The 27,747-nt window shown below is 42.9% G+C and overlaps 1 protein-coding gene across 1 annotated transcript; it reads left to right on the plus strand.

Annotated features, from left to right (window-relative positions):
- The first annotated feature begins 221 nt into the window (after positions 1-221).
- abca3b (ATP-binding cassette, sub-family A (ABC1), member 3b) lies at positions 222-27,146 on the plus strand. The gene is made up of 31 exons (XM_019879274.1): positions 222-502; positions 1,379-1,451; positions 3,915-4,161; positions 7,136-7,263; positions 8,144-8,309; positions 9,907-10,166; positions 10,261-10,377; positions 10,552-10,672; positions 12,398-12,571; positions 12,935-13,116; positions 13,985-14,131; positions 14,219-14,348; positions 14,912-15,066; positions 15,612-15,767; positions 15,837-16,047; positions 16,446-16,596; positions 16,689-16,787; positions 18,415-18,613; positions 18,692-18,998; positions 20,298-20,571; positions 20,685-20,889; positions 20,984-21,203; positions 21,368-21,526; positions 21,925-22,097; positions 22,330-22,464; positions 22,741-22,935; positions 23,969-24,156; positions 25,065-25,235; positions 25,413-25,609; positions 25,705-25,778; positions 26,316-27,146. Exons 2-31 carry the CDS (start codon positions 1,392-1,394, stop codon positions 26,445-26,447), a joined length of 5,133 nt encoding a protein of 1,710 aa, XP_019734833.1. The 5' UTR covers positions 222-502; positions 1,379-1,391; the 3' UTR covers positions 26,448-27,146.
- Positions 27,147-27,747: the final 601 nt, after the last annotated feature.

Consider the following 27,747-nt stretch of genomic DNA (forward strand, 5'->3'; position numbering starts at 1 on the left):
TACTTTTGTCACCTGTGAAGAGACATGTGACTGTCCAATTAATAATGTGCGAGTCCTGTTTTTACTACGGTGGTGACGTAATCCAAAGAGATTCTTATATGTCTGCCACGTCCAAAACAATTTATCTGTACTGTACACTAGGTCGGAGCGCCTTAATCACGTGACCACGGCGCTTTTCAGTGTGTCACGTGGGTTTTTTTTTTTTTTTTTGGGGGGGGGGTTGTTGACTATTCTGCTGTAATTTGGTGATGTATCCGCGAGCTGGCTGCCTCTCGGAAGCTAGTGCGCCGTCATCGCCTCGCTAGCAGGCTGGCAGGCTTGGAGGACGAAACCCGTTGTTGGGGGAATGCGAATTCTAATGCTATTACGGGAGATCTGTGCATAAGAAAGAAGAAAAAGCCCCACTGTGATGTTTTTATCCTCTTCATGCTAAACCGACGAGGGAACGGGGAAAAGGGACTGCAACCCTGTGAAGTTCACCTGCCAGAATAACGATACTGAGGTAAATATTTCATATTTTCCTTTTATGACACGCCAGGAATTAACGTCGGAGAATGATTGTATTGGGAAAAGACGCGAGATGGTGTGTTATTAGATGAATTTATGAACGCTGACCCTCAGTTTTGTTTAACATTCATCAGGAAGCCTGAGGGATTGACGAGCAGGTTTGTCGTGCAATCACAGGGCCTTAAATCCGTGCTGGGCCAATCAAAGAAGACGGAGGTGGCGACAAGCAAACTATTCTCGTTTTAAGGCGTTTCTGTTTATTTCTTCAGAATACTAATAAAGCATATGCCAATTTGCAAACAATTATTGTATTAAAGTGAGTAGGAGTTGGGTTAAAATCAAAAGGGACAATGACGGTAAATTGGCTTTGTGAAAAAAAAAACTGTCCAATCAATAGGGCGTTATAGTTGCAATGGGCCAATCAGGGAGAACGAAGTCGGGGCTTTGGCAACAAGGAAACGTCTGGAGGATTTTTTTCTGTCTTGAGAAGACTGTATAAGTTACAAATTCGTAAACAATATTAAGAGGCTATGCTTAAGGGATTGCGTTAATATTAAACGGGATAAATCGTTTTATAAACAAGCCTGTCTTTCTTGTTTGTTTCCTTACCTTCCTCTTGAATATTTTTCTGTCGCCCTACCAATAATTTCTATCCTTTCAAGATTGTTTTACTCCATTTTCGCACCGTTCCACCTCTCGCATTTGTTTTCTTGAAACTGAATCCGAGACAGCATTCCTCGACTGACTGTATGGCCCGTTGAAATTGAAATGGTCTAATCAATCTCACGTTTAAATTAATGTCGTTGTGCCCTTTGTGCATGATTATATTTGGCTCATTTCACTTTTTTTTTCAACGCTACTTGCCTGACAGGAGTCCAGTCTTCATGAAAATGGCCATCGTGCGGCAGTTTGGACTCTTGGTCTGGAAAAACTACCTTCACCAGGTAAATTGGAGAAAAGTGCAGCAATTTGTTGCAAGTGTCAATTGTGCGTGAAAGTATATGTGCATGTTTTTAGGTCACAGAGGTTGTAGATTGACTCACACTTGGATTCCTACTGCAGATCATAAAACATATTTTACACGTTTACATGGATCTGTTCGCCGTAAGACTGTACATCGTAATAAAAACTCATAACGTGATGGCACAAGTGTGCACACCTTTTTATAACTGGGCATGTGGATGTGTTCAGAATTAACGAGGTATATTCAAAGTTCAAACTCATATTAACTGGGACTCGGCACAAACCTGGTGTCATTTAAAGTTCCTCTGATTAACCAAGAATAAAGTTCAGATGTTCTATTTGGCTTTTGCTGACATTTTTGTTATCACATCTTACAGCACAAGCTTTGGTCCCGAGTGAGCTTCCACAGGGCCGGAAGGGTCTCATTATTCAATATCAGTCAGCTGAACGGTATAATACAATTTCGAAGGCATCATCAAGTCATGAAAATATGTCACATATTACCAAGAACTTGATGTACCTCCAAAATTGATGGAGTGAAAAGACAACTGGTCAGGGAGGCTACTAAGAACACTTTTGTCGGAGCTGCAGAAATTTCTTGTTAAGTACTGGCTGTTCAGTACATAAAACAGTCGTCCGTCATCTTCTTATGTCTGGGCTAAGGGGTACGGTGACAAGTCAGAAGCCTTTTTATCTTATGAAGAAAAACATCTAAGTGTGGCTACACTTTGTAAAAACACACTTGTCAAATATAAATAAGTAGGGCAATGTGTTATGGACCGATGAAACCAAAAGTGAACTTTTTGGCCGACTGTGGCGGGACAATTCAAAATAGAAGTCAGTGTTAGTTCAAAACCTCCAGGGTTATTTCATAAAGCAAAATGATGTTTGGAAAAGCCTACTAGAACAGCTGAACTTTATTTTGGGGTGTCAGGAGTCCCCTTAAATGGTGGCAGCTGTGTGCTTATTCTCATTCAACAGGAGTTTGAATGTGATTCTGAACACAGTCACATATCCAGTCATAAGAGGCTCAGCACACTTGTGCACCCAATTTATCTCAGTTGTTCACTTCCCCTCTTGAAAAGGTATTTTTTTCAATTGAGTTGTTGTATAGGTTAGTAGATGACATTATGATGTAAAACGTTTTGTTACACCTAACGTGGGTCTAATTTTTAGTTAAAAAAAAATGGCAATGGACTGACGACTTTTTATAACCACTGAAGATGAATGTACAGTATGAATAGCAATTCGGCGGGGTTCTCTGTCCACTAAACTATTATCATAGATTATCAATAGATCTGATTCTGCATGAAATGGCGACTAGCGAGGATCTCTGCATATGTGATTGTTAGGCAGGAATTTATCGACTCGTACATCAAGAATGATTTCTGTAGTGTCTACAATGCATCAAATTTAACCCGATCGAAGGCACGGACTATTGGCACGTCAGGCTTTGTGCTTTTCTGATTGGTGGCCATCCAATATCAGTTCAACTTTGCACAATGCGGTACATATTTTGATCTGCCCCTCGTTTGCTTTCTAGCGTAGCAACGATTGTTTGCTCCATCAAATTTTATCTTAAATTCCCCGTGGTTTCACAATCGCATTCATTGAAACGTGCTCACATAACCGAATTAACTTTGCGCTAAGAAGTCACTCTGTGTTCTAATCACTCATCACAAAAACCCACTTAGATGGACTTTCAAGTAGCTTCGACGCTGTCGCCATGAGTTAGGAGACGCATCGCAAAGACGCCCGGACCTTTTCTTTTCATTCGTATCGATCAAAGGATCCCATTTGAAACTTGGTTGCCTTTGTAGTGTTCTCTTGCCTCTCTTCATCTCTTTAATTGAACATTTTGAAGGAGTAAATCTCATAAGTTATCTGGCACTTCCTGTTCGCTGGAAGGTCACCTCTTTTCCACTCGTTTTACCTAATCCATCACACTTTGTCCTGCATTGCAGATAATTTAGGAAATAGGAAATTTGAGACCTCCAGCAAGGAAAAGTTGTTCTTTTTTTGGGGGGGGGAAACTTACCATTTAATCAAGATCCATTTGTCTGGCATAATGCAAAAGATGACGGCCATAATTGGACAAATAAGCTACAAACACTACTATACCATATTTCCTAAAACGGTTTGCTTCTCACGCAGTCTTTCCCAACATTTACTGAACCAAGGCACATATTTTGCATTTGGAAAATCTTACAAAAAGTAAATACGCTTCAATAACGAACACGTCACAAACTAAGCAAAATTCTCTGATAAGCAAATATTTCTGGAACACTCCAACCTCAAGTCAAAATTTTCACCCAGTTCCTCAGAAGCCTCGAATGCGGTAATTTACTTCCTCTCATTATGTCAAACCCATGACCGATCCCTCATGACCAATAACCCTGTGATCTCTGTCTATCCCCCCACCTTTCCCCCTAACCACGCCCCAGAAACGTCAAATCCTGGTAACGCTGGTGGAGATCATCTTGCCCCTGCTCTTCTCCGGTATCCTCATCGTGCTGCGCCAGAAGGTGCCTTTCAAGGACTTCCCCAATGCCACCATCTATGAGAGCTTTGCGGTGGGCGCCTTGCCCAAAATCTCCCTGAGGCACTTGCAGCTGGCCTACGTGCCGGCCAACTCCAGCGCCGTGCGGCAGGTGGCGGAGGACGTGCGACTCAACCTGGCCATCGCCTCAGGTTGGTGGTAGCTGAGCACCCCCCACTGAGGTGGAAAACGGGTCTGTTTCGTGTCTATCCAACTGTCCATCCATCCATTCTCTATAGAAGTGGTTCTGAAACCTTTTACAACAATTACCATCTAAAACAAAACAAAAAAATACTTGGCTCACCAAGTTCCACCATCATGACCACCAATGAAATACAGTAGCAAGGCCTCGATATTTATCAGCAACGAGACAGTTAAAAAAATGGAACACTTTGCTTGAATTTCAAAAAGTATAGATGTACAGTGGTAGCTCCACTTACGAACGTCTCTTCATACGAAATTTTCAAGTTACGAAACACCTCAACTGGAAAATATTGCCATTTTGTTACGAAAGAAATTTCAAGAGACGAAAGGTACAAATCTAATTTGGGCGGCTACTCCCAGCTCCGACTTTCCTGAACGCAACAAATTTATTGCTGCTCCACCATTGGCTATTACCGAGCATCTTCCTGGCATCCGATTGGCTAAGAGGGACCCCTACCGAATGTCTCTATGTGTGTAGATGGATAAAAACGTCCTTGGATCAGTTCTTCATAAATCGCCAGGCAAAAACCACTTCTGAAAGAGAACATGAACTAAAGAGGACAAAACAAAAAAACGACGAGACACAGTTAAAAGTAATTATTTTTATTCTTTTTTCATTGTTTTTTTACATTATACACAACTCTTTATTTATTATGCAATAATCTAATGTATAACATGTATTTGGTACATATTTTGATGCATTTCTATGCTTTAGAAAACATTTATGTCTGAATTCTGGGGGTTCTTGGAACGGATTAGGGCATTTACATGGAAAGCGCGTCTCTACTTACAAAAATTTCTAGTTGAAAAGTTTCTTCCAGAACTAATTAATTTTGTAAGTAGAGACACTACTGTACTTAACATTAAATTTTAATACCAATTTGTGTCAATCACTCTCTTCCGTTCGCTCCATATCCACAACGAGCAGCGCCAGATATAAATGCTATTTATTTTTTCCATTTCAGCCTTTTGGAACCCAGTTGCTTGTTAAAAAGAAAGAGAGAAAAGGAAAATGTATTTTTAAAAGTAATAAACAATACAGTTATTGCTTGATGCATCGTGTCCAATGGGGTTACAGGCAGGAAACTATCCAGCAAAAGGGAATGGGATGGTAATAAACAGTTGGCCTTTGTAACGCAAGCTCCTGCATAATGAACAAAAAACATTTTCTAATCTTAACCTCCATTTGGTGTTCGGCACTGACAGAAATTGGTTTATATGCCCAATGTGGCTCTTCCGGCGCCGCTGTCTTGAGGAGGGAAACGGGCGCTGCTGCCTTGACACCATTCTAATTCCAAACTGGGAAAACTGGCTTCTCTGCAAACCAGGTTAGGAGAGTAAAACGCGCCACGCCCTGCTCTCATTTCATACAAAGAAAGCTCACGCGGAAGCCTGCATCTTTTTCCTCAGCGGTGACACTTGCCTCATATGCATGCACGCTGACAGACAATTAGCTGAGGCGTGTGGCCGCCGGTCGTCATGTAAACACCACCACGTCTCCCTAATGAATAATTAAGACGGCCTCATCATTCCCGCAGCCTACAATTAGTACATGCGCTCGGTTGCTCTGTGTTCCAACGGCGACTGATATTTCAAATAGCCACAGTCGTGGTTTTGAAATGTCTTCATGATGATTTTTTGTTTTCGTTTTGTTTTGTTTTTTTTCGCTCTCTGCGGTATATTGCGAAATGAGATGCGTCATCTCACATCTGATTGTGGGCTTGCCAGGACTTGAACTATCGAAAGACACAGATGATTACAGTGCTGTGTTTTCGGTCCAACACAACAACAACAGTGTCAGTCCAACAGAGTTGGATTTGTTTGGAAATGTAGACGAAAGGTGATTAATACAACTGCCGATTTACATGGTCATAAATAGTTAACTATTCACGGGAGAATTTTTTTTCCTCCCCCAAACCACTTCTAAATCCTAATATTTTAACCCTTACAGGGACAGCGGTTACTACATTGGACATCTTATAATGTAATCAGGTTACAGGTTAGCATTATTGGTGCATGAAAGGGTAAAATCAAATAAAAAAGTGGTCTCATCATGGCTGTGTGATTAAAACTATCCGTTTATCTGACTTGTTTTTGACATGGTTCCTAGCATCAGTTACAGAAGGTTTACGGTCCTCACAGTGCCCCAAACACAAAGTACGCTTTATGCTAGCGACAGACAGTCTGTCGAAACAGAATCTGTTCTTGAGAAACAATGCAGCGGAGTGCCTGATAATTTCCCCACTGATGAAAACACGGAACTGCTCGAGAAGGCGTTTGCGCAAAGCCAAGATGGCTGCCTTGGACTGAACTGCAGTCGGGGACAGCAAAGCCGCCGGCAAAGGAATGAAGCTTTCTGATAAATACCTAAAACCAAATAGGCAGGAAAAAAAAGAAGTGTATGGTGACTTTTGAGACGCGCTTTATGTATTCAGTATAATTCATGATTTCATGTCCTTCTAATGTAATATTGAATACATTTTGTCTTTGGATTTCCAGTCTGTCAAATAGTCGCGCAAAAGAGCCTTTTAGTATTCGCCTCAGGCTCAAGTATCAGGGGCACGTTTGAACCGATGCAGCTGCTTGTCCTTGCTGTTTATTTTTTTTATGTGTGTGCCTTTCCCTCCATTCGTGTGTTTATTCAGTGGGTCTGACCCAGATTTAACCCCATCGGCCTGTGTATAAAGACCTCACTGCAATCCGAATACCTGCATGTGTGCGTGATAGATGGAATGTAAATTGGACTTGCGAAACTCTGGAACGGACACAAACGTGGCCAAAAATACAAAATGAAAGCAGAATATGGTTTTATTTTGCAGCAATCCCTCGCTATACCACGGTACATCTTTAATGGCTTTGTTTTTTTCCGTGGATCCGTGTGTGATAAGATTGGTTTGATAAAAATAATGTCGTCTGTTACAGTGCATGGCTTTGAGACGGAGAAGCACTTTGAGGACTATGTGAGGAATGACCCTCTGTCTAGAAAACTCCTGGCCGCTGTGGTTTTTGAGAAGCCCTGTTGTCACAATGACGAGCCTTTGCCCCTTCAGGTATAAGCGCCACACGATGTGCATCATTAACAAAATAACACTTCCTACTTAATGCTGTTTCATGCTTAGTCTTTGCATCGAAATGCACTCGCGTTGCACTGAAGTCGATGAGTTACAGTGCATGTTAATGAACAATACGTGGGACGCATGTATGTCAACACACCACACCGGATTGGAGCCAGAGGCTAATTTCCACCTGTTGTCACCGGGCAGATTACAGAAACAAAGGAGGGGAAAAAAAGCACAATATACAAAGTAACACATTAATAAAAACACAATTAAAAGTCCAAGTCATGATTATATGACTGATTTGCTTTTAGCCAGTTTTTGATGTCAGTTTTAAAAGTGGGGAATTCTCTGAATTTGAGTGGAACAGTGTTCTGGTTTGGCCACTTTGGCCACTAGGGGGCAGTACAATACAGACATACATTAAACATGAAGAAGAATTTTACAACTCAGCGACACTAAAAACCGTAGTAATATAAGTCATTTTTTTCCACAGAGGATAAAGAACATATCCCTGTGAATATAATTATATTGTCGACATGTTTTACTGCACCGTTTGTGTTCAAATGTCCGCTGCTTGAATCGGATATTTGAACACAAATGGTGCAGCAACAATATTCTGATTATAGTCTAAAAGCGAGACTGTTCAAACACTTCAGCAGAGGGGTGAATCCCTCGAATTTATGTCCCAAAAAAAAAATGCCAAGCCAATACGGTTTCTGTACTGCTGATGATGGCAAACCCACACTATTGGCCTTCCTTTCTTATGTAATCACCCAAACGTTTGTTATGTTTGTGCCTCCCTACAGTTGCACTTGTGTTTTTTTGTTGTTGTAATTGTTCCTTGACAATTTTTATTTTTCACACACACAAGGTCCGCTACCACCTGCGCTTCACCTTCACCCCTCGCAATGCCCCACCCAAAGAAAAGTCGGAGCTGAACCCGAACAGTGACTTGGACTGGCACACGCTCAGCCTCTACCCGCTTTTTCAGCTGCCCGGCCCGAGAGAGCAATACGACAAGCATGGGGGAACACCTGGTAAGAGCCTCTCTTCTAATGGTTATCTTTATATTCACTCTGAGCTGCTGCCAGAGCTGGTTTAGAAATAAAGCGGCCATTTGTTGCTGACAAAACCGGTGCCTGAGGAGTGCCAACTCTTTATTGGTCCTGGAGGAAAGCTTCTAAAAAGTGCAGTAGGCATTTATTCAGGGAGCTTTACTTTGTCCTAACTTTATGAAACAGCAAAAAAGCCTGTAATTATTTTTTTGTTGTTGACATTTTAGCCAATTATAGTCTCCTCCAAAAGTATTAGAACGACAATGTTAATTTCTTTTTGTTATGCCCTGAAGACATTTGGGTTTCTGTCCCAAGTGAATAACATTTGATATTTGGTGGCATAACCCTGACTTCAAATAACCGCCTCAAACCTGTCACGCTTCGACTACACCAGACTATTGCATTGGGGGTCTTCAGTCTCCCCTTCAGGAGAACAGGGGTGTGCAGACTTTTTATAACCATCTTATATAGTCTGCAAGAGAGTTTTTCCAAAAGAGCGTTTAAAGCTGCAATTTCCCTGCCTCCTTCCAGCTTCAGTTCCTGCAGGTGTAATTGCAAAACAATGTTGGCGTTAATTTAGATTATGACTGCAGAAAGCCACTTTAGGCTAACGCTTAAAGCGGTCAATTAAATTGGATTTTTGCAAATGAAGGCCTCTTCTTCATTTTCTTTGGGTGAGTGGGGGCTGACTAAAATAAATTTGGATCATGGCTTCACGTCATAAATTGAAGTAGCCTGCAAAAGTCAGTCGTTTTTGACATCCTCAGACCAACAGCTGCGATGCGCTTCATCTCTGTAGCCTCTTGGCACAAGAGGCTACGTTTCCACGGAAACTGCCACCCAGCGCGATTGGTGTGACCCCCGCCTTGTCAAGCCTTGGCACGTCCTCCGTGCAGCGCGACATCTGCGTGGCGTTCACGCGCCATTCGTACACACACTAAATTGAGGCTTTTGAGCGTGGTGGGCACAACTCGGGGGTAGTATGCGAGATGCATTGAAGCCTATGACTACGAGATGTGCGCCACGCGTAAACAAACTTAACAGTATGTTAGTAAACCAAGTGTGTGTTTTTCTTTTCTCATAGTTGAGAAATCCAAGATGTTTTATCACTCGAGCAGTAGCTCCTCAAAAGATTGTATTGTTCACGGTTGCCATAGTTTCCTTCAGCCTCAAGAAACAAGACTTCACTATTTCCGTGTGGAGTCAAGACACCAGCCTGGTTAAGTTGCAAAACTACCAAGCGTGAAAGTAATTGAAGTCAAGTTGACTCATCATCAAACCACTTTTAAGCACCTTCCAAGTTAGCTTGTCACAAAATAAGTTAGACTCACACGGTAAGCATCTATTTGAAGGTACGGTCAGTCCATAAAATGCATTACGTTTGCTAATCTGTCGCTCTTTGAACTCAGACGATCCCCCCCCCCCGCGAGGTCTTTGGCCATAGTGTTACTTGAATTACTGTTAATGCTTTCCCTGACTGTCGGACGTGGAAGCAAAATGTTTCCACATCTCACGCTGTGCCCCCTTTTCCTTAACGCACCATGGCTTTGTTAAATATCTGCTCTTCTTTTCTTCGAAGGTTATTTCCGTGAGGGATTCCTGGCCGTGCAGCACGCCGTGGACCGAGCCATCATGCGCTCTTATAACAGAACCGCGGCAGACTCGCTTCTGGGACAGACCAGAGTAGTCCTGTCCCGCTTTCCGTACCCACCTTTCATATATGACGTCTTCATCCTGGCCATCCAGAACCAACTGCCCCTGCTGCTTGTGCTTAGCTTCACCTACATGTCCCTCAACATAGTCCGAGCCGTGGTGCAGGAGAAGGAACGGAAACTGAAGGTGGGTGTCGGAGGGTTTTTTTTTTGGTTGCTGAGTTGATGATTTCAATCTGCATTCTAAGCCGTTTTGTCTGTGCTCTTTTTATGGATCTCAGGAGTACATGAGGATGATGGGACTCAGCAACTGGCTCCACTGGACTGCGTGGTTCCTTATGTTTTTCCTGTTCCTCTCCATCTCCGTCTTTTTCGTCACTCTGCTCCTCTGCATCCAAGTGAGTTTGGACCCCGTAGCCCTTTTGATGACATTTTTATGTCAAAGTGAGTCGCTGAAATTGGAACAGCCACTTGGTGCAGAGCAGGCTCGCTCTGCGCTGCAACTGCCTGGGTGCACTTGAAGTTATTCTAATGGCTCAATGACAAAAATTCTGTGCGTTTTATGGTTGTAGGTTAGCCCGAATGGAGCGGTCCTGAATTACAGTGACCCCACGCTGGTCTTTGTCTTCCTTCTGATATTCAACGTGGCCACCATCAACTTCTGCTTCATGATCAGTGCCTTCTTTTCCCGAGGTGTGTGCATATTTGGGTATGATTGATTGATAAGGATTAGTTTTTTTATGACCAGTTCATTCCAAATTGTAGCATGGCGGCCTAGCGGTCAGCATATCGCCCTCACAGTTTTCTTCTCTTGGTGCTTGCGCATTATTTTCCCCGGGGGTAAATCATGGACATTCGCTTCAATGAAGACTCTTAAATGGTCAATAATTCACTGCATGGAAATGTGAGCGTAAATAGTTGTCTCCTGTGTTTAGCTTGTGACCCATCCAGGTAGTCAATTTATTATTTATTTATTTTATTTTTTGTGAATATACTCCTATTATTATTATTAATTTTTTTAAAGTAGAATTTTCTTGTCCTGAAATGACAATATTACAAAGTACTCCAATACTATGACACCGATACCACATTACCAGATTGAAAAATACCTTTTTGGGCAGCTCAAGGAGGAGTCATGCAAGTCCAGACTGAAGAGAATTAAGTGTGTGGTGTGAAAATGTATGACTTCAGTTGTCCCGCCATAGTTTCATTTTAGAACTGAAATGCTGAGTTATTAGCAATGTTTAAGCGGAATGTGTGATGAGACTGTTAACATTTTTCATCACAATTGTAAGCTGTAATGGCATTATCAAGTATTGATACTTGGTATTGGTAAATACTCAAATAATGTTGCTCACCACAATTTTAATAAAACCATGAGCGCATGGAAAGCAGAAGCGTTAAGTGCCCGCGGTTAAAATAAGCCGCGGAATACCATAAGAAATAAAAACCTTTATTTTCTCCAGAAATTGCTTGTGAATGTTGCAATGTGGCTGGAGGGCAATAAAGCAAGTGAATGCAATATATATCATAGCAATCCCCCGAATACACGTTTGATGTCCCGCTTGCAAAGCTAATTAAAATGCTCGATAACAACTGTTGTAATTAGACGTAGGAGGGTTTTCAGTCTTGCGCTCTTGCAGGTGTTGTCTGCTGGCAGTGTTTTGCGCGAGCAGCTGCCTCGGCGCGATGTCGACTCGCAGCGCACTTTGCATGCACACTCCAAATGTCAGAGCCGCGGGAGCTCTTTTCAGGGTTTCTTTTCATCGCAAATAGAAGCACTTGCTCTTTCATTCTGCTCTGCCAGTAATTGTCTTGCATTCAGTCTTCTTGCGGTTTCGTCATTTTCATCTTTTCGGTGTGTCGCTGTGTCGTCGCTGAAATGTTACTTTCAGAATATTCCAAATGTATTGGTTCAACAGTATACAGTCAGCTTTCTAACTGAATAATGTCGCTTCGTGAAGGTCAACCATGAGCTCAGAAAATGTCCACCCTATTGTTGTCCACACACAATCGCACACGTATTTCGGTGGTTGTATGCACGTTGTTCTCTTGCAGTTAATTTATTTAAAAAAATTAATAAAATTCAGGGGCATGGCCAAAACCTTTCAATTTTTTTTCCTTTTTTTTTGTTCCCCATTTTCCCTTATCACTCATACCAATCATAATTGTCTAATGTAAAAAAAAAATTACATAGCTGTCTTTTATAATTTTTTCATTACACAACCATCCCACAAATGTATTTCGGACCGAAAGCCCTTTTCCGTCTTTTCTTCCCTCGATAAGCATTTTCATTTTCTTTGGTAACCATAACAACAATTGAAAAAGATGTCTTTGCACGTTTTTCATTGTCAGACAGATATTTTGCATCCTTTCTCACTGTCTCTTTTTTTTTTTTTTTTCATTTTACTTCTTCAGCCAACGTGGCAGCGGCGGCAGGCGGCTTCACATATTTCCTGAGCTATCTGCCTTATTTGTTCCTGTCACCGCGCTACGACCTACTCAGCTATGCCCAGAAAGTGTCGGCCTGCCTTATCTCCAACGTGGCCATGGCCATGGGAGCGCAGCTACTCGGGATGTTTGAAGGCAAAGGTGAGGCTCCAAATTTTGTGCTGAAAAGGCCACATTTGATTTTCAAAACCATTATGTGGCCCTCGTGCATATGTGCATATGTGAAGTTGTTTATTAATAGAATAGTGGTTCATTCCAGTTTGAATTTTGTTTGAATTCATTAAATTAGAATGAATTAACTTTATCCATCATTTAGTGAGAGAAATAATTCTAAAAATAAATATGGTCTTACTCAAACTAACAAAATGAAAAAAAAAAAATTAAACTAATCATAATGATAATCCCAAAACTGTTACAGAGCTGCAGGCCATATAAATTTTTTCTACTATTTCCATATTTACTCATTATTCATGCCATATCTATTTTTTTCCCTCTCCTACGCAGGCACGGGCATCCAGTGGTGTAACTTGTTTGATTCTGTGACCGTGGACGACGATTTCTCGCTGGCCCAGGTGATGGGCTTGCTGCTGTTTGACGCCGTACTCTACGGCCTTGTGGCCTGGTATGTCGAGGCAGTTTTTCCCGGAGAGTATGGCGTGCCGCTGCCTTCGTACTTCTTCGTACTGGTATGCTCTGCTCAGCTTCTCTCTCACACACACACGCACGCACGCACGCACGCACGCACACACACACACACACACACACACACACACACACACACACACACACACACACACACAGGTGTCTGTGGGTCGGGCATTCCAGAGTTCCGGAGCCCTTATAGAACACTCTATAACCTATTTTTAGCTCTGAGTCACCCCAAGATAAAAATAAATAAATAAGAGGGGTGAGAAGCGAAGCAACAATTAGACAGGCCAAAATCATGCATTGTTTTGAAATGTGAAAGGAAGCTGGAATGTCCACGCAAACTTCCCACAAAGAGATGTTCCAACGCAGATTTGAACCTGGGACTCCTGACTGCAAACCAGACGTGCTTGAAAAATTCGGTTTTCCAGAATGAAAAAAAAATATGCCTTTCTCTTCTTCCACTCAAGAAAACCTAAATCCATATTTCATTTGGGCAAGCATATAGATTAGGTAGATTTTAGGTACTTTAGATTCATCAATGCTGCAGTCACTGTAAAATGGGATTGTATTCAAACTATAATTGCAAAATTTCCGACACAATTATGACATAATCTTGAGTCCATATCGCCCACTCCTCGTTGTCACATTTGATTAAAGTCTGAACACTCTGCAGTAATCAGTACAATAATGGATGGTTAAAAAAAAAAAATAGATATATGCACATAAATAATCCTTTGCAATTAAATCCCATCTCATCCCAAGGTATGGGAGTGATATTGTGATAGCTTGACATCGCAAATGACTTTGCTTCATCCATAAAGGATGAATGAGATTTAAGCTAATGAGTTTGTTCATCAGTTTTAAATTGCCGCCACCTGACGACTTAGTCATTTTTTTCATGTGCAGCCTTCCTATTGGTGCAGCAGCCCTCGCATGGCTCTGGTGAACGAGAAGGAGGAAGAGGAGGATGCCGAAAAGGCTCTGAAAGGAGAGTTTATCGAGGAGGAGCCAAACGGAGTTGTCTCTGGGGTTAAGATAAAGCACCTTGCCAAGGCAAGAACAGTACACAGCAATTCAGATTTTTTTTTTTTTTTAAGAGGGTGAAATATTTGTCAAGAATTTGTTCTCATTCCGCGGCAGGAGTTCAAAGTGGGCAACAAAACCCGCAAGGCCGTGCGGGATCTCACGCTGAACATGTTTGAAGGGCAGATCACGGTGTTGTTAGGTCACAACGGTGCCGGCAAGACCACCACGCTGTCGATGTTGACAGGTGACCGCTTAGAACATGTTACATTTCCTAAACATATGCGCTGCCGCAAGATGATCTTGCTGGAGTTTTACTCTTGTTTTACTCTTCTCTCTCTCTCTCTCTCTCTCTCTCTCTCTCTCTCTCTCTCTCTCTCTCTCGCTGTATAAAATATTGCGCTACACCCACGATAGTCCCGCGACGTGGGTGGAGCGTCTCTGTAAATGTGTATAGCTGTTACAAGATGATGTCCAAGCGCTTATAACAGAGGATCATAAAGCACAAATGTCATGCATATAGCATGTGCACCATCATGCACACAGGTTACATGAATGACTTTATTCAGAAGTTAAATTACATTTGTTAACAAAGTGTTTCTAGATTTTTTTTTCTCTTGCACATCAGGTTTTCATAATAATAATAATAATAATAATAATAATATATTTATGGATTTAAGTGGTCAGCAACAGGTGGTGGATGTGTTTTTTTCCGAAACAGAGCTAGAAATTACCAACGCATGGTAAAAAACAAAAATGACACCCTCGATGACCCGTTACAGCCCTACTCTGCGTCCTTTGTCTCCACAGGTCTGTTCCCCCCAACCAGCGGGAGGGCCTACATCAACGGATACGACATCTGTCAGGATATGGCTCTGATTCGACGCAGTCTCGGACTCTGTCCCCAGCATGATGTTCTATTCGATAATCTGACCGTGACAGAGCATCTGCTTTTCTATGCGCAGGTACTCGCACTCATACTTACGCTGTATTCTCATACAATTAAAACTTTTTTTTTTAAAGTTAGATTTTTTTTTTTTTTCACATTGCAAATTTTATTTGAAATAAGAAACTTTTTAATTCCTTCCACTTTTTAATTCATACCACATGTGGTAGTAGAGTTTAACCGTTTATGGATTATTTGTGGTTCTTTGATGGGGGTTGACTTTACCACTGCCCAATGACAGTTACATTGGCCAACAAAGATTTTTTTTCCCCCATATGCCAACGATAATATAATGGTTTCTGGGTAATGTCGGCTGCTGATCGAATCTCTTTCTTTGTATTAATTCTAGTTTTTGAGATATTGATATTTTTGACAATTGATTAATAATTAATGTGCCTTGACAGTTTGCATTTGTTTAATATTAATATCAAATATTGCCTCATTTTCACAATTTTGCTCATCGCGTTTTGGTATTAACGATACAGACGCCTCACTAAAACCAACAGAGTACAGTTCGTGAATGCTTGTTCAGAAAGGATGCGATGAATGTGCCGTGTCATTCAGCTGAAAGGCTTCTCCAAAGAAAAGATTCCAGAGGAGGTGGACAGAATAATCTGCATCCTCCAACTTGAAGACAAGCGACACGCTCGCTCCAAGACGCTGTCAGGCGGCATGAAGAGAAAACTCTCCATTGGCATCGCCCTCATTGGCGACTCCAAGGTTAGCAATCTCTCACGTGTACGTTTTCCATCCATTCGTTGAATTTGAATTCCACCTTTGGCGAGCCAGGTGGTCATGTTGGACGAGCCCACATCTGGTATGGACCCGTCGGCCCGACGCGCCACGTGGGATCTTCTGCAGGGCGAGAAGAGCGGGCGCACCATCCTCCTCACCACGCACTTCATGGACGAGGCCGACCTGCTCGGCGACCGCATCGCCATCATGGCCGGGGGGGAGCTGCAGTGCTGCGGCTCGCCACTTTTCCTCAAGAACAAATACGGTGAGCACGAGAGGATGCGTGCCTTCAGATTTTTGTACGTCGGCATCAGACAATAATTAATTGACATCACTGAGCTGTACCAACAATTTTGTCCAGATCAACTCACTCATAAATATTAGTCCTACTCTCTCTCATTGTAGTATAGGGCAGCGTAAGACCCAGTTTAAGTGCAATTAACACATGTTTGCCATCTGGTGGTGATTGGCAATATTACAACCTAAAACTACAGTCAATGCTTGCATTTTTTTTTTTTTTAAATTATACAGTTGTAAGCTCATCTTGAAATTTCCATAATGAATAATGAATGACGATGCTTCTGCTCCATCTCAGCCGCCAACCTTCTGAGGACAAGCCCTTTCGAAAATGCATGAATTTAATTCAACTCCTGCGCTCCCCAGGTGCTGGCTACCACATGGTGATCGTAAAAGAGGCCCTCTGCAACGTGTCCGAGATCACCCGCCTCGTTCACCTGTACGTTCCGAACGCCACACTGGAGAGCAGCGCAGGGGCCGAGCTGTCTTACATCCTCCCGAAGGAAAGCACCAGCAGGTTGGTCATACGGATCCTGTTTGGATATCTGAATTTCAAACAAGAATCTAACATAGTCTTTCCTCTTTTTTTTTTTTTTTTCCTCCTCTCAGGTTTGAGCTGCTGTTTGCCGAGCTGGAAATGAACAGAGAGGAGTTGGGCATCGCCAGCTACGGAGCATCTGTTACCACAATGGAGGAGGTGTTTCTCAGGTCGGAATTAAAGTAAAAAATATTTTTAGAATTGCCAGTAGCAGGGGCTCAGAATCCTTTTCGAAACTAAGAGCCCCTTTTGGGTAATCTGAAGAGCTACAATAGCAAATTTGCTCAAATTGCCGAATGTGAAGACACTGATCATGTTAATAATTTCTCACCATAATTAGCAAAAAGATAAATTCTAACATGCAACACTCTTTCTATAAACCTCTGCCAGTGTTCATATTTTCCAATGAAGACTTCTACAGCATTCCTAGGAAATCACAATGTTCCATCACTGCTAATGTAAAAAAAAAGGCAACATAATTTCAAGACTTTTTCCACAATAATGTGAATTTGTAAAACAAATTATTAAATTATTACCTGAAGATTAATTTATTCATTAAATTAATATATTAAACGAATTATGATATTTAAAAAAATCTACCTGTTGCTGCCCCTAACCTTTAATTCATAAATATTACAAAATATTTTATTAAATTACATATTATAATTAAAACTTGATGTACTAGAGCAAAAACAAGGACAATTTGGTATGACTGCAAAAAAAAACAAAAAAAAAACCAATCATCTAGATAAAAATGACAAAACAGCAGATATCGATAAAAATGACAAAACAGCAGATATCCGAGGAAATTTTCTGCTTGTCATAATTTTCCTCTGCATTTTGCTTCACACGGCTTAGTTCTGCCTCCCACTTAGTGTCCGCGTGTATCTATGGCAACGATTTACAGTGTCCCCTCTGCGGTGGGCTAAAGTTGCGCGCCGCTTCGGCTCACGCCACGTCACATTATAATTGGTGCTGCTGCGAATGTTTTCCCCGCCCTGGCCTTATTATCCGCAAGTCCAGCTGGGAAACCATCAGTGGCTGTCCACGCTTGTTGAAATGCCCAATGTCAAACGTGACCATCTGTTTTGCTCTTTGAGGGAGGAAATAATAGGAACAGGAATGGTCAGTTTGTTATTGTGGCCTTATCCTGCACATGCCCTTGTTAGCTGGGTTTTGTGTGTATACACACACACATACACACCCACGCACTGTCTCAAGACAGCTTGCCATTTTAAGTCCATAATGATTGCGTCTGTCTTGCAATCTATCTACCCTCTAATTGTTGCCAGTTGCTTGAAAAATGACCATGGGTCATTAAGCCACAGGCTGCTCGAACCAAGTCTCAATATATCCCATCACAATCAGTTATCGACATCCATCCATCCATCCATTTTCTGATCTGCTTATCCTTACAAGGGAGGTGCTGGGGTCTATCCCAGCCATCTTCGCCAGTAGGTGGGTGACACCCTGACCCGGTTGCCAGCCAATCGCAGGGTACACAAAGACGAACAACCATCCGCGCTCACATTCACACCTAGGGACAATTTAGAGTGTTCAATCAGCCTGCCGTGCATGTTTTTGGAATGTGGAAGGAAACCGGAGTACCCGGAGAAAATCCACGCAGGCACAGGGAGAACATGCAAACTCCACACAGGGAGGCCGGATTTGGAATTGAACCCAGTATCTCTGCAGTGTGAGGTCGACGCGCTAACCACTGGACCACCGGGCCGCCTGAATTATCTACATTATTATCAAAAAGGAGTTGAATAAACAGCTTCTGCTTTATGTCTTCAGAGTGGGTAAATTGGTGGATTCCAGTTTGGACATCCAGGCAATCCAACTGCCCGCCCTGCAGTACCAGCACGAAAGACGCTCGCACGACTGGACGACGGACGACACCAGCAGCATCAGCGGCATGACCGACGTGACCGATTTTACCGACAGCGGCACTCTCATCTCCGAGGATTGTTCCAACATCAAACTGAACACGGGGGTGAGATGACATCAACGTTAAAGCACTTCGGTGGAGAGTTGTCAATGAAAGCTTGCCCCCTTGCCGCCCTCCAATCAGGCAAGACTTTACCTGCAGCAGTTTTACGCCATGTTCCTGAAGAGGGCATTGTACAGCTGGAGAAACTGGAAAGTGATGGTGGCCCAGTTTCTCATCCCCTTGGTGTTCATCGTGGTGGCGTTAATGGTGGCGCGCACCCTTCCCAACCACAAGAACGCTCCTCAGCTGGGACTGGAGCTGCGTCGTTACGGCCCCACCAGGGTTCCCGTCGCCCTGCAGACAGGGGCGGGGGCCTTGGCCGCCGACCTGGCCACCGTTTACAGCTCACAGCTCCTCCAGCAGCACGGCCAGCTTGTCAACATCACTGGTAAGCTTTGTGAAAACAGCATCACGGGTTCTTACCTAAACTGAGTCGTGAGAATAGGGTGGAAGCACCTTGGAAAAAAAAAAAACTTTTTTTAATTCAATATTGTAAATGCGATTTAACATTTGATTTTTTTTTTTTTCAAGGTCCTCTTCCCAAATACTTTAAAAAAATTTTTTTTTAACAAATACAAGCAATAATTTAATCTCAGTCCTAATAAACTATCTAATTTGTTCTACATATTTTGGGGGTCATTTAGGTCAGGTTTATGCTAAAATAGAGACAAATGAGCCAACTTACTGGGTACTTCAATTAAAATCGTGAATTTTTGTTTATTATTTTGATTAATTATATTATTATTTTATTTTATTTCATTATTTTTCTTCTCATATGGCACAGGGTTCAGGTCATTACATATGTGGAAGTGCAGGATATGTCACCCGTTTCACTGGGATGTTTATGTGATCTATACGTTCTATTTTGATGCCCGGAACTGATGATGTTCTATGTATTTAAACACGTGACCATGTTTTTCCTTTTTCTAACTGTTTAAAAAAATTCAATAAAAAGTTTAATAACAAAAAAATAAAATTAAAAAATCGTGAACATCGCGCCCGAGGGAAAACAACCAATCAGACACGCAACACATGATGATGAAGTGTTAATCATTTAACTTGCACTGGTTCATGGAAGTAACTTTCCCAACCCTGCTGACAATTTCCGCATCCTCTCTCCTCTCAGACTTTACCCATTACATACTGACCCAGGCAGAGGAAGAAGGCGGCAGCTTTAACGAGCTCGGCGTGGTGGGAGCCGCTTTCCGCGGCAGCAGCAAACACTTTGCCGAGGCGACGGCCTACTTCAACAACGAAGGCTACCACACGCCCGCCACGGCTCTCATGATGGTGGACAACGCTCTGTTCAGACTCCTCGCCCGGCCCAACTTCTCATATGGCACAGGGTTCAGGTCATTACATATGTGGAAGTGCAGGATATGTCACCCGTTTCACTGGGATGTTTATGTGATCTATACGTTCTATTTTGATGCCCGGAACTGATGATGTTCTATGTATTTAAACACGTGACCATGTTTTTCCTTTTTCTAACTGTTTAAAAAAATTCAATAAAAAGTTTAATAACAAAAAAATAAAATTAAAAAATCGTGAACATCGCGCCCGAGGGAAAACAACCAATCAGACACGCAACACATGATGATGAAGTGTTAATCATTTAACTTGCACTGGTTCATGGAAGTAACTTTCCCAACCCTGCTGACAATTTCCGCATCCTCTCTCCTCTCAGACTTTACCCATTACATACTGACCCAGGCAGAGGAAGAAGGCGGCAGCTTTAACGAGCTCTGCGTGGTGGGAGCCGCTTTCCGCGGCAGCAGCAAACACTTTGCCGAGGCGACGGCCTACTTCAACAACGAAGGCTACCACACGCCCGCCACGGCTCTCATGATGGTGGACAACGCTCTGTTCAGACTCCTCGCCGGGCCCAACGCTTCCATCCACGCGGGGAACTACCCGATGCCGCGCAACCTGTCTGAAGCTGCCCAGGGCCAACTCACATTGTATGCAAATTAGTTGCGGTGTTGATACTTTGTCCAATAAGACAAAACTGAAATGAACGCGAATGATCAATTTCCCTCCTTCTCGCTAATGATCGCTCTCTCTCATTCCGTAGGGGAAAGACGGGCTTCATCATCGCCATCAACCTCATGTACGGGATGGCGTCTCTGTCCAGCACCTTTGCACTGCTGCTCGTCACCGAATCGGCCATCAAGGCCAAGCACGTGCAGAAGGTCAGCGGCGTCTACCTGTCCAATTTCTGGTTCTCGGCGCTACTCTGGGACCTGGTCAACTTCCTGTTGCCGTGCCTCCTCATGTTGGTCAGTCATGGGCTTTTTAAGAAATCCCCCCACATATTAGCGGCTCACTCTTGACGAATACTTTACTGTGATGTCACCGTAATTTCTCTGGCAGGCAGTGTTCCAGGCCTTCAGCGTGGACGCCTTTGTATTGGACAACCACCTGGTGGACGTGCTGCTGATGCTGCTGCTGTACGGCTGGGCCGTGGTGCCGCTCATGTACCTCCTCAGCTTCCTCTTCTCCTCCGCCGCCACCGCTTACACCCGCCTCACCATCTTCAACATGATGTCCGGCACCGCCACCTTCCTGGCCGTCACCATCATGACCATCCCAGGTGAGCGAGAGGAGCGAGAGGACAGTTTGGGAAGATCCAATACAATACAATAATAAAGGCAAATTACATAAGTTATTGCTTTAAAATCATGCTGAGTGTCATTTACATGCATTTATTATTATTATGTGGTGTAATGAGCAGAAAGTAATTTTGTTTTTCCCCAGAGTTGAACCTGCAGAACCTGTCCCATTTACTGGACAAGGTGTTCCTGATCTTCCCAAATTATTGTCTGGGAATGTCCTTCTCTCAGTTCTACCAGAACTACGAATTAATCTCATTTTGCACGTCCAGCCCAGTCACTCAGGCCATCTGCAAGTACTTAAGTAAGTTGTTCAATCACTTTTTTTTTTTTTTTTTTTTTTTTTTTTACATTACAAAAAAAAAAATAAAAACAAAAACAAAACCTTCAACCTAATTTAACCATAAGTAGACAAGTTGAACGTCATTGCGCTTTCTCTGAAATCAACCGTTTTCTATAAGCGGCACAGAATTGTTCACATTTTATATTTCGGCCCACACTTCCTTCCAGAATTACTTTAATTCAACAATAGGAGGCTTTTCGAGCATGAATGGCCTTTTGTGGTCACGCTACAACAATTTGTTTACGTGATTCAGAGGTTGAGTTGCTGGTGTCTTTTGGATCGTTGCCCTGCTCCAGACCCCAAGCACGCTTCAGTTTAAGTTCATGACCTGATAGTTGAACATATTCTCCATCCGTCAGATCTCAAGTACCAACGCAACTACTTCTCCATGTCCGAGCCTGGCGTGGGACGCTTCCTGGTGGCCTTCTCGATACAAGGCGTCGTCTTCATCGTTCTGCTGTTTGTCATCGAGCTGCAGTGTGTCCGCTCTCTCCGCCGATTCCTCTCCTCCCTGTGCAGGAGGCGAAAGCAGGTAGCAATCGTGGGGGCGGGGAGGGACATTGAAAGCACTTTTCTATTAGGTGATGGACTTCTTATTTAGCTACAGAAAACCCCTGTTATTCGCGACACAGCCCGAAATGGCACAAATGTGCAAGGGGTTGATGCCCCTCCGAAGATTTGAGACTTGTCTTCATTCCGAGTAAAATGCCTGTGGAGATTTATGGAATGGTGAGGGTTCACTCTTATCCTCTTTTGTGTATCAGTTCTCCTTGATAGGTGATACAACACTGCTTCCAGAGGACAGAGACGTTGCAGATGAGAGGAAGCGGGTGCTTGAGTGCCAGCCCATGGTGGAGTCCATGGTCGGCAGCCCCCTTATTCTGCACGAGCTCAGCAAGGTGTGCAACCCTGGGCGTCGGGCCTTGTGTGTATGAATTGGAAAATAATATCTTTGACATACAAGTGGCAAGTCATGAACCCCTACGCATTTTCACTCGCTGCATTTTTTTTTTTTTTGTATGTATAATACAAGAGAGTTACCAAACATGACCATGTGCAATATTTAGGCTTCACGTTAACATGCATAAAGAAAAGATGAGGAGAGAGGGATTGACCTTACCGTTCCTATTCTTTTGGAGGGGACTTTTTATGTACTTTTCTGTCTTCTTCTTCAGGTTTACAGCAGCGGACAGCCTCTTCTTGCTGTGGACCGCCTGTCTTTGGCCGTGGGTAAAGGAGAGTGTTTTGGCTTGCTGGGCTTCAACGGCGCCGGGAAGACCACCACCTTCAAGATGTTGACCGGTGACGAGAGCGTGACCTCTGGGGACGCCTACATTGACGGATACAGCATCTTGAGAGACATAAAGAAGGTATTTGCTGTCAGGTGGATGGCCATGGCAAAGCTGGGTTGTGGTCAACCGGCACAGATTTGTGCTTTGGCATTCGCACATTCACCTGTTGAAGAATTGTCTTGGGAGGAGCTTGGGGAAACTATTGTCCCATTATTTGCTGAAAACCTATCGCCTGAGTTTGTGCTCAGGCTAAATTATTAAAAGTAAAGTTACGTTTTGTGGTGTCTTGGTTCGAAGGAACTATGTTGATGTGATTGAGGAGCTTTGCTTAGACGAAGTTCGTGTATTCTCACCATCTTGTGGCATTTTGGTGTCGAAAAACTGTTGAGTGAGTTGAGGAGCTTCATTAAGACAAAAGTAGTGCTTCACCATCATCCTGTGGCATCTTTAGGCAATTATAGAGAGGGGGGCTTTGATTACTCCCTGTCCCTATTCACTGTGACTGGCGAAGGGACACTGTATTATGTGTATTATTTTGTCTTTCATCGTGGATATTATAATATTGTGCAATATACGTTAGTATGGTCATTAGTGGAGGAACACATTATTCTCAACAATACATACTGCGCAGTTCAGCACCAAATAATTTGTATCATTGAGTAAGTAAGTGAATTTTCATCTGTTGGATGGATGTTCTTTTCTACTGCATGAAGAAATTGGCTCAACACTGTTAGGTTTTAATCTTTTTTTCCCCCCCCATATCCTTTGCTAGCTTTAGCATCAGCAAGCTAATGAATACAGTAGTTAGGTAAATGGACAGATTGATAGATTTGTTTTAACGCGCTCAGAATTTTTAACTTTGTTAGGAAGATAACTAGCTCGATGATGATTGACAAACTGTTTATCTGTTTGTCACAAACAGACAGAGCAAAAATGTGTAGCACTTGAGCTAGCTTTAGAATCAGCAGTGGAACTGGCTAACCAGATAGAAAGAGATGATAGATTTGGAGACAATTTTATTGCTACACGTTAAATTTCACACTTGTATAATAAAATACATTGAAGGGACAATGCACACCGCCGCTTAAGGCATTTGTCTCTTGTTTCACAGGTGCAACAGCGCATTGGATATTGTCCTCAGTTTGACGCCGTGTTGGACCATATGACGGGCAGAGAAACCCTGAGCATGTACGCCAGGCTCCGAGGAATACCCGAGAAGTATGTGTCGGGCTGCGTGGAGAACGTGCTGAGGTCTCTCCTGTTGGAGCCGCACGCGGATAAACTGGTGCGCAGCTACAGGTCAGCCAAACTGTCAAATGTTTTTCGATCCAATTCAATGTTTGACTGAGGAAAGGGCGATCCAGCCTTCAACTAAAGTCCCGGACTTTTTTTTCCTCAAAAGTCTTATTTTTGCTTTTAGTAGATTTTTTTTTCTCCTTTGCGTCTTTAAAATAAATCTCATGACAATTACATAATTTGAAGGAAGAGTATCTGAAACGTTCTCATACCTCAAATTTTGCCTCATAACACAAAGCCAAAAAAAAAAAAAAAGACCCAGATGACTATAATTTGGAAAAATCTAAAGTTAGTGCGCTCAGTTATACAAAAAAATAAATCAATAATCTAAAGGAGGCTGCAGCAGTAAGGGCACATTTCTCATCCAGGGCAAAAGGGCAGGTGCTTGAGCACCAAAAAAAAAAAAAAAAAGCTCTGTCTGCGCACATGCCTGGGCACGTCAACCTCTGCAAAAACAATTGCGGCTTGGAAGCACATACCTGAGGTCAAAAGTTTCCAACATGTCAATAAGTGACTACTTTTGCAAGTTTGCAAACACGTCTTCAGCAATGTTCTGCATGATTGACCCCGTGGTTGCATTCCAGCAGAGGCTTCTTTCTAGTCCCGAGGACAACCATGTGAAAATGATTCCGCTCATGTTGTTTCTGAGCGGATATCTGTCACTTGCCACGCAATAAAGTAAATAGATAATGACTGGGACTTAGTAAACTGGCTCTTCTCTGTTTGAAGCTGCTTTATGCTAGCAAGGATACGTTTGGAATTACGGAAACGTGTTCTGAATGGACTCAAATTAATCTACCAAATCAATTCATCGCAAAGCCCTGTTTGGCCACATTTAAATCCACTTTCTGAGGTGCGAGAAGAACAAGTACAAGTGGCTGATATCTGACTTGTGAACATTTGCCACTCAGCGGTGGCAACAAACGGAAGCTGAGCGCCGGCATGGCTCTTATCGGTGGCCCTCCAGTCATCTTCCTAGATGAGCCCTCCACCGGGATGGATCCTGTGGCCAGGAGGCTTCTGTGGGACGCTGTGACACGCACGCGGGAGTCCGGCAAAGCCATCATCATCACTTCGCATAGGTGAGGGTGTACTCATCCTAGACCCGGTGGTGGGAAAACTTTTTTGCTAAAGGGCCACATTTGATACTTTTCATGCCAAGTAAGTTTTTAGACTGAGTAACAAAAAAACTGGAGTCGCTGGTTGTTCAGGGAAGGACTCCAAATAATCTACAGAGGTGTCATGCTTCCTCCCCCTAGTATGGAGGAATGCGAGGCGCTCTGCACCAGACTGGCCGTGATGGTCAACGGGCAGTTCAAGTGCCTCGGGAGTCCGCAGCACCTAAAGAGCAAATTCGGCAGTGGCTACACGCTGCTGGCTAAAGTGCACGTCGAGGCCGAATTGGAGGACAGTGACCTGAAGCTTTTTAAAGACTTCATCGAAAGCACCTTCCCAGGTCTGACCATCAGTGAAAAGAAATTGACTGTACTCCATCCTAATTTCATATGCAATGGCTTCACAGATTCGACCGTGATATATCTTCTCTTACAGGAAGTCAAATGAAGGATGAACACCAGGGCATGGTCCACTATCATTTGACAGATAGGACGCTAACCTGGGCACAGGTATTGTGAACAGTGAAATGTGCGCTTGGTGAAATGGGTGGCATCCAGTGGACGCATTTACCCAATGCGAGGTGTTTCTTACGCAGAGCGTGTGCGTGTGTTTGCGTGTGCTTATTGTACTTTGTAAAAATATATAGTAATGACATCATTAAATCAAATGTCAAGAATTCAACAATTTCGCCACATTCCTTGTTTCAATTCAATCTGCGAGATGCGTGAGGTCACAGCTCCAGTAAGCCGTTGTAATATTCGGTCGTTGTGCCTCCGAGTGTTATTGTTATTATTAATGTTATTATTATTATTATTATTATATTATCTGTCTATGACTGTAGCTCCACTATTTGTGTTCGATGCAACACAATATCGATTTTGTTAGCCCCTCCTTGGCGTTTAGCATCAGGTTAGCATTAAGCTAGTGTGGAGTTTTGCACGTTACGGTTTGGTTGACTACACAGACAGCGCTATTTTCGGAAAGGGATGTCTTTTTTTTGTTTTTGTTTTTTTTTTAACCCCACTCCCTCTGTGTTCCTTGCAAAGGTGTTTGGCACCTTGGAGACAGCCAAAGAGAAGTACCGCATCGAGGACTACTGCGTGAGCCAGATCTCACTGGAGCAGGTCTTTCTCAGCTTCGCTCAGTTCCAACACTGCACTGAAGGCAGGAGGAAGTAAGACCCGTCTGTCCCGACGCCCGTCCGACATCCGTCCAACATCCATCTGTCCCCTTCTGTGCGTGCGCGTGCGCGTCCGTTTGCGTTTAACTGAGTGAGTGAGTGACCAGTCTTGATGGACTCATTGCGTCGCACCACTGTTGCGTAACAGACTTGAAGTGGGTTGGCTACTCACCGCGCCCCCTTTTTATTATCTTTTTAGTAAGTTCTTAGGCAATGATGTCATGCATTGCTGGTGAGTTGCGTCCAACATCATTTGTGTGTGTGCGTGTGTGTGTTTTATTTAAAACCTTATTTTAGGCTAATGTTTCAAAGGACTTGAAGAAAAAGAAGAACCACTGTTTCATATGTTAATGATTGTTTCACACCTCAAAGCCTTATTCTAACCAGTGAGGGTTTTGCTTTGTTTGTTTTTATCGCCTTTGTCTCAAGCCTCTAAATGTTGCTCGATGCAAAATTATGTGATGTGTTCATGGTACAAAAAAAAAAGTCAGAGGGCAGAGCACTTAAGAGTTGATTGGGTGTGAGAATGGGTAAAGAAGAACATTTTATTTTGAACGTCCAGTCTAGTACAGTGGAACCTCCAAAGTGGAATGCGCCTAAAGTGGTACAAAATAGTTCTCAAAAGGAAGTCGACAGATCTTGTGAGACTTAAGCTCAGTGAACATCTGAATGATTGACACCATGAGCTGATGGAAAAGAGGAAATGTGCACTGAGATGTCTCCGGCAGTTCAGTACAATATAACCAATGCAGTTATTAAATATCAATTAGCAGTACAGTTTTACCTTGATTTAAGATGATTTACCTCTTTCTCCATTGAAATGAATGGAAATGCTGTGAATGTCTCCCAGCACCACATAACATGGTTGTCACTTGTTTCTGTGTTTAAATAAGTGAATTGTTTAATCTCCCCTCCCCACCCCCCTGAAAAAACAGGTGGTTTGCAAGCAACCGCAAAGCCGTACAAATACTAAACATAGAGTGCCACTATGGTTCATAATATAATATACGAGCATACTGTGCGTGTGCGGTCACGGGTGGATCGCGGGAGGTTGGTTGATCGAAAAGTAGATCTTCCGTCAAAAATCAAAAAAGCACTGCAGGGGGGAAAAAAAGCATTTAGTCATGAATGCTCATTGTGTATTTGTAGCCAACTTAGTCATGTTGAAAGTAGGCTACTATAGCTCATGTAGATACATACAGCATGTGTTGCCTTCATTATAAGGCTTTTAATTTTTTGTGGCTCCAGATATAATTGTTTTTTTTTGGGGGGGGGGTCCAATATGACTCTTTCAACAT

The sequence above is a fragment of the Hippocampus comes genome, unplaced genomic scaffold (genome assembly GCF_001891065.2).
Source record: "Hippocampus comes isolate QL1 unplaced genomic scaffold, H_comes_QL1_v1.1 scaffold366, whole genome shotgun sequence".
Classification (NCBI taxonomy): domain Eukaryota; kingdom Metazoa; phylum Chordata; class Actinopteri; order Syngnathiformes; family Syngnathidae; genus Hippocampus; species Hippocampus comes.